Source organism: Octopus bimaculoides, chromosome 1, assembly GCF_001194135.2.
Source record: "Octopus bimaculoides isolate UCB-OBI-ISO-001 chromosome 1, ASM119413v2, whole genome shotgun sequence".
NCBI lineage: Eukaryota > Metazoa > Mollusca > Cephalopoda > Octopoda > Octopodidae > Octopus > Octopus bimaculoides.
The window spans coordinates 112,294,476-112,301,084 of NC_068981.1; the positions used below are offsets into that span (position 1 = coordinate 112,294,476).

General features: G+C 37.9%; 1 protein-coding gene across 6 annotated transcripts in view; it reads left to right on the forward strand.

Moving 5' to 3' along the window:
* Positions 1 to 6,609, forward strand: part of LOC106880055 (F-actin-uncapping protein LRRC16A) — a 507,909-nt gene that overhangs the window by 204,566 nt on the left and 296,734 nt on the right. For all 6 annotated transcript variants that reach the window (XM_052969341.1, XM_052969359.1, XM_052969344.1 and 3 more), the window contains 2 exons: positions 3,921 to 4,052; positions 6,475 to 6,591. In XM_052969341.1, coding sequence (XP_052825301.1) covers positions 3,921 to 4,052; positions 6,475 to 6,591 — 249 coding nt within the window. The remainder of the gene's footprint in view (positions 1 to 3,920; positions 4,053 to 6,474; positions 6,592 to 6,609) is intronic.

A 6,609-nucleotide genomic window follows, 5' to 3' on the forward strand; every position in this document is an offset into this window, starting at 1 on the left:
TAGGCGAATGCCTAGATTTGTCAGTAGTAAAGCGAAGAGGCCAAATACTACAGCACGACCCAGTGTCAATCATGAAAGACTTCTTCGACACCTGAAATTGCACGATTAAAAGTAGGTGCAGAGGAAGAAATTGACGTGCTCAATTTCTCCCTTGGAAGTTTTCCGACACTTTAAAAGAGCATGGTTAAATGTACTTGTGTGCCCTTTCAGAAAATTTGGCATGGTACCAGCACAAACCAGGACGTTGTCCAGAAGATGAACGACTACAAGATCTGTGAGAGCGAGCACGGGAAAAAGGCCTGTTATCCCAACATAGAGCGTCCAACCGACGCGTGAGCTCTTCGAGCTTATCAGCAAAAACATCATAGGAGCGAGAGGATTTATGTGAGGCAGTTGATGAAGCCTCAGAAGAGAGACAGGCGTCGTGTGCAGGCTGGGCAGAAAATTCAAGAATCTTATCTGCCATGGTTGCGACTTGATCGACTGTGTTGGCGTCAAGCGCTGTCGCCAAAATTGTCTGCACATGAGACGGCAATTGAGAGAAAAGATCTTACGTAGGAGAGGGGCGTCAGTCGAATCACCGCTCAACTTCCATAGGTGGCGTAAAAATTATGAAGGTGTCCTGTCCCCTAATTCCTCATCTATCATAAGCTCATTAAATCTGCTCTCTGCAGACTTAGTGTTGTGATGTAAAATTTCTGCCTTAACAGACACATAAGTGGCGTCTGGGTTCAGAGATGTAACTAAATCTCTGGCAGATGCTGCAAGCTGTGATGGCAAACTACAATAGAGCAATTTCAGTTGTTTCAACAGAGAAATTCCATATGCGTCAAGGTGTGCCTCTAATTGAGCGAACCATAAGAGCACATCACCAGTGAATGGAGGTAACATGTTTGACGACATGTCTGTTTAAAGATGACTCTGTCAAGGAGAAGAAGGAAAGAAAAGAAACAATGAACAAAATTTTCTCGATACGAGGACACCAAAAAAACAAGGCCAATGAGAAGAAACAAAATTTTTTCCTGTTCTTGTTTTGTGTGTGGAAGCAACAGTGTGGACAAGAGAGAGAAAAAAAATGTTCGTAAAAAAACAATGGTGTTTGCTTTTTTTTTTCTGTGTGGGTGGGTGTGTGTGTGTGTTGCTTGTACTGTGTGCAGGAAAAAGTTTTCACCAACCTTCTCGTATTTTTTCTTCAAGGAAGATATACAGTACAGGGCAGAGAAATTAAATGTGTGTTATATTTGTTTCTGTTGTCCTGTTAACAGCAAAACGTTAGTGGTGAGATGTATAATTACAACTATAGCACAGACTGACACCATGTGCTTTTTTCAGTGGTTCTTTTTGTTTATTGTTTTGGGAACACCAGTTTGTAGGAGAAAAGGGAAGAGGTGGTGGTCCGCATGCTGGCTGCTCAAAGTTCTTCTTTTGGGGTCACCAGTTTGTAGGTGATAGGGCCACCATCATTGGGTAACCCTATCCCATACAAATCAATTCTCTTCAATGAAAACGAACACGCTGGATACATTGAATAACAGCATAACAAATATTTATTATGAGGTGCTCAGTCTACATCTTGGGTAACGGAATTTCCAGGTCGCCCTTTATGGTTGGTGTGAAGACGGTGTTGATGCTGGTTGATTACGTCATTCTTCAGCCTCAGTTAGTGTAGACTCAAAGGTAGAGTTACAGAGCGGCTCTTAGGGGTCCTGTTGTCCCCTCGAATGTCCAGCGGTAAGAGGTCGAGAAAAGGCGGGAACGCTTTTATATAGGATGACCACGCATGCGCATGAGGGATTTCCTGCATGCCTTCCAGAAGACATGTCCCTGTGCATGTGTGGACGAACCTCCCAAAATGACGACTGGTATTAGGCATCACTACAAGTGTTAGTGTATTGAGAGAAATCTTAGGCATAAGAGGAATTAGATGCAGTGTGCAAGAGAGAAGACTGTTTTGGTTTGGTTATATGATGCATATGGATGAAGACAATTGCATAAAGCAATGCCAATCATTTTAAATGGATGGAACTTGTGGAAGAGCAAGACCCAAGAAGACATGGGACAAAGTATTGAAGGCTGATCTTAAGATACTGAGCCTTACAAAAGAGATGATAAAGGACCAAGATAAGTGGCACATTGCTTTACTCAAGGAGACCCATCTGCCACAGCAGAATTGATATCCTAAAACCACTTTGGTAATAATTGTCTTCGAGGGGCTCTGTCTCACCACCATCCTCTCTGATCCATCAAGCATTTATCTCCACATTTTATCCCCTAACACCCATCACTTCTCTATCACCTGAGAGCAGAATAGGTACATACTACATCCCCTGGCTTTCTCAGTTACCTTTCTTCCCTCAACCCAAATTACTTCCATTTCCCATTATCTTCCCCTGCTTATTTTCTACACCAATCACCTATCTTTGCCATCATCTGTCTTACTATCACTCTTTTCTTACCTTCAAACCCACTCACTTTTCTATTCCAACTGGTATCTATATAACAAGACACCTATATCTGTCAGTCTATATCTTTAATCTCTCAACTGGCACAAAGCCACCCCCACACTCAATACTACTACCCCTCCAAAACGAGGAATTGTTTTGTCTTGCAAGGTAACTGGTAACACTGTCAGTGATGGCGTTATGTAGAAAGTGCTGGTGCCACATAAAAAGCACTAAGCATGCTCTGTAAAATGGTAACATTAGGAAGGGCATCTAGCTGTAGAAACTTTGCCAAACCACACATTGAAGCCTGGTGTGGCTTATGGTCTTGCCAGTTCCTGTCAAACCATCCAGCCCATACCAGCAGGTAAGAGGTGTGTTAAGAATGGAGTATATCAGAGGAGAACACTGGCTAAAGGCACAAAAAGGTGATTGGTGGAAATAATGTGGGCTGGAATGACAAATGATCATCATCATCATGATCCATCCATCACAGCAAAAATGATATCTTAAAACCACCTTGATTGTGCTTGCATATGTGGGTTCCTGTCCTTTCTTTCCTTTGCTCTGTCCCATCAAACATCCCCCCACATACACACATCTTATCCTTTAACACCCATCACTTCTCTATTTGTGGTACTACTCAGCTGCTATAATCACCAGAGAGTAGAATAAGCACATATTATGTGCCCTCCCTTCCAATTATTTTCCCCCACCCTCTTCCATTTCTCATTGTCACCAATCACCTTTTTGTGCCTTTAGCCTGTGTTCTCCTCTGCTATACTCCATTCTTAACACATCTCCTACCTACTGTCACTCTCAGTACCCTCTCATATCTACCATCATGCTCCTCTTACCCTCCTATCCCTCCTGAGCCACCCTTTTACCTCTCCACATCATTTGCTTCATGCATTGTTACCCCCATCTTTCCCCCCTCTATTTCTCCACTTAGGATCCACTGTCTTGAGATGCTTCAGCATTCCACCTACAATTCTATCTTTCCAGCTACTCCCACCCACTCTTGTATAATATGGAGTAGTCTTGTATTTCTGTTATAAGACATCTAGGCTTGTTCTTCTGTCATACTCTAGCCTCTCAACAGCTTTTTCTTTTCTTGCCTTGCAATTTATTTGGCAATCTCGCTAGTGCTGGTGTCACAAAAGAAAGCACCCAGACATCATGAAGGGTATCCATCATACCAAAGCTGACATTGAAGCTCAACATGACCTTACTGCTCACTGGATTCTACCTTTTCCAGCACAAAAAAAATGGATGTTAAATGGATGAAGTCTTGAACACATATTATCAGGGAAGAAGCTAAATACAAGCGAGTAATGAAATCCTTGGGAGTATAAGACATTGTTAAAAGTTTACCAAATTTACCAGTTTCCAATTATATTATATTGTTGTTTGAGGTTGAAAGTGTATATTGCTTGTTGTGTATTTCTATTTTCCTTTATGATTATTTTTGTTTTGTAGATGGTTGACCGCCTAGTGGTTCAGGTTCAAGATACAGTTAATGCAATATCAAGGACATCTACCTCTGGCAGTAGTGATCCAAGCATTGAGCAAGCTGGAAAATTTGTTAATGATGCCAACAACTCTCAACAGGTATTTTAGGGCTCTTTTAATTTAAAATTTGTTATTCGTCTATTTTTATGATCTTTGTATGTATTACTTCTTTTCACATACATACACACACAAAGTTCAAATGTGACCCACATTTAAGTACTGCTCATATATTAAAGACTTATTACATACAGAAACCCCAAACCACATTCAAAAAGTATCTGGTAATTGTTTAAGATTCTCACATCAATATACTTTACCTTTTATCTTTCTTGTGGAGACCAGTAAAGTACATAACTGTCAAGTATTGGGATCAATTAAATTTCCTGTCTATCTCCCTGAAAGTTCAAGATAATGTGTATAAATTAGACATTAATATTATATTCTTGTTAGTAACACTGATAAATGTAATGGCTTACAGAATTTGTAGAATGCAGGATAAAATAGTTTATAGCATTTTGATCATTTTCAGTTCAAATTCTGCCCAAGTCTACTTTGCACCTCATCTTTCTAGGGTAATTAAAATAAGTACTTGTCAAGTACTGGAGTCAGTTTTCTCCCAAATTTAAGGTCTTTGAATTAAATTAGTAATAATGATCAGTAAAGTACTGAGTAAAAATAGTTTGTGATATTTTGTAGCATCCCTCTACATTCTGAGCTCAATTCCTGTCCAAGTTGACTTTCTTTCATCGTTCAGAGATAATAAAATAACAGTTGATAAATACAATAATCAGTTGTAACCTTCAGGGTGCTGCATGAGCAATGTTATAGTCCCATGACTGAAGCCAATGAAAGAATAAAGTAATGCTACAACCATCTCTTCCAACACTACCACAATAGCCTCTGATTTTCGAAACTTAAAGTTGAATACTTATTCCCAAAAGTCTGCATAATATACCACTCTATCTTATCCTTCCTATTGCATTTCACCTCTAAATTCCACTGTAGTCAATAATTTCTCTCCAGTGCTACCACCTCTGAATTCCCTCATCTCACATATCCAAATGTCAAATAAATTTAAATGGAACAACTCCAGACGTTGCTACGTCTCCATAGACTAATAAAACTCACATATACAAGTCTTTGTAAGTCAAACAAGGATATGAATAAGCATGCCAAGTAAACCCTATAATACATCTATTATGTTAATTAAAATAATGATGGCTTAAACCACATGTGTTAGATATATTGGGCTTGGTTGAATGAATATTTATTGATTGGTATGAAGTTTAGCTGCATGTTGTCCCATAATAAACCAACTCTGAACATTGTTGAAATAGCATTTATTTTCACAGGAGTAAAACACAATATTTACATGTCTACATAATGACTTGCCAATAGTGAGTGTATTGCAATGTGCTAGAAATAAATGTAGTTTGTAATTACATAACTGACACAAGAGATTAGCTTTGCATGGGAGGTGGGAATAATGCTTAGACTATCCTAGTTGAAGAAGCCTTTTAACTTGGTTTCAGCCAAGGAAAATTTGTTGATGTGAAGGACTTGTTGCTTGTGCTTCTGAAGTGCTTTTCTCTCTGATTTGCTTGTGTACATTGTACTTATGTACTTAAGTGCAGAAATTACTGAAGCAAAATTGAGCATTCTCTAATGTGAGGTGATATTCCAGTGAGTCAAATGGTTAATAAGCAGGAGATGTAACCTGACCTAAGTGTGGTCTGGACCTAGTTACTGAAGCTGTAAGGTTTCAATTCTAGGCCTCACTACAGATACTTTAAATGTATGCTAATATATGCATTTGTGACAGTATGAGTTTTTTAGTAATCACTATGTGTAACTTTGAACAAAAACAAATGTCTTTTTTTATATCTCATAAATATGATGTTTAGTGCACCAGTAATTAATAATTGACTGCGAAGTCAGTAAAAAGCACCGTTTATGCAAACTGAATTAAGTGACTATAAATAGGTATAAGATATATCTCTCTTCATAGAAAACAAAGATGCATGGTCTCTGAAAGATCTCAACCAGGATTAAAACAAAGTCATGCTAATTTTTTTTTTTTTTTTGTCGATAGAAAGATAAATGATACATTTAATTTTGTCCAATAAATAGTATATACATCACAGCATATACTATTTACATAGGTATACCTTGATGGATATTCAAAGTAATATGCTAATATTTTGCAAACTCATTGTACCTATAATAGAACTGAAACTAAACCCTTGTGTTAATAATACCAAATCTTGACTATCAACCTCTAAATGAAATCAAAATGTACAAGAAGTTATATTTAAGACATTAATGTATATGATAGGAGATAATAACTATAAGGTTCATGATAATAATGCAATGGTGATACTCTAAAGATGATAAAATTTAATACAGCCTATGACAGTACTTAGATTATAGCATCAGTCCAGTTTTTTAAATCTTTTATACATTCATTGTTTGCTATCTTTCAAATTTATTGTCATTTTTCAACACCTTTCTTTCTCTTTAGCTTCTACCACTATTTCAGAAGATTGCTTTTAAATCCCAAGACATTGGCAATCCTGTAGAGAAAAAACTGAAAAGCATTGTTTTGGAACTTGAAGATGTTCTAGCTTCTCATATTCAGGTAAATATCTGAGTATGT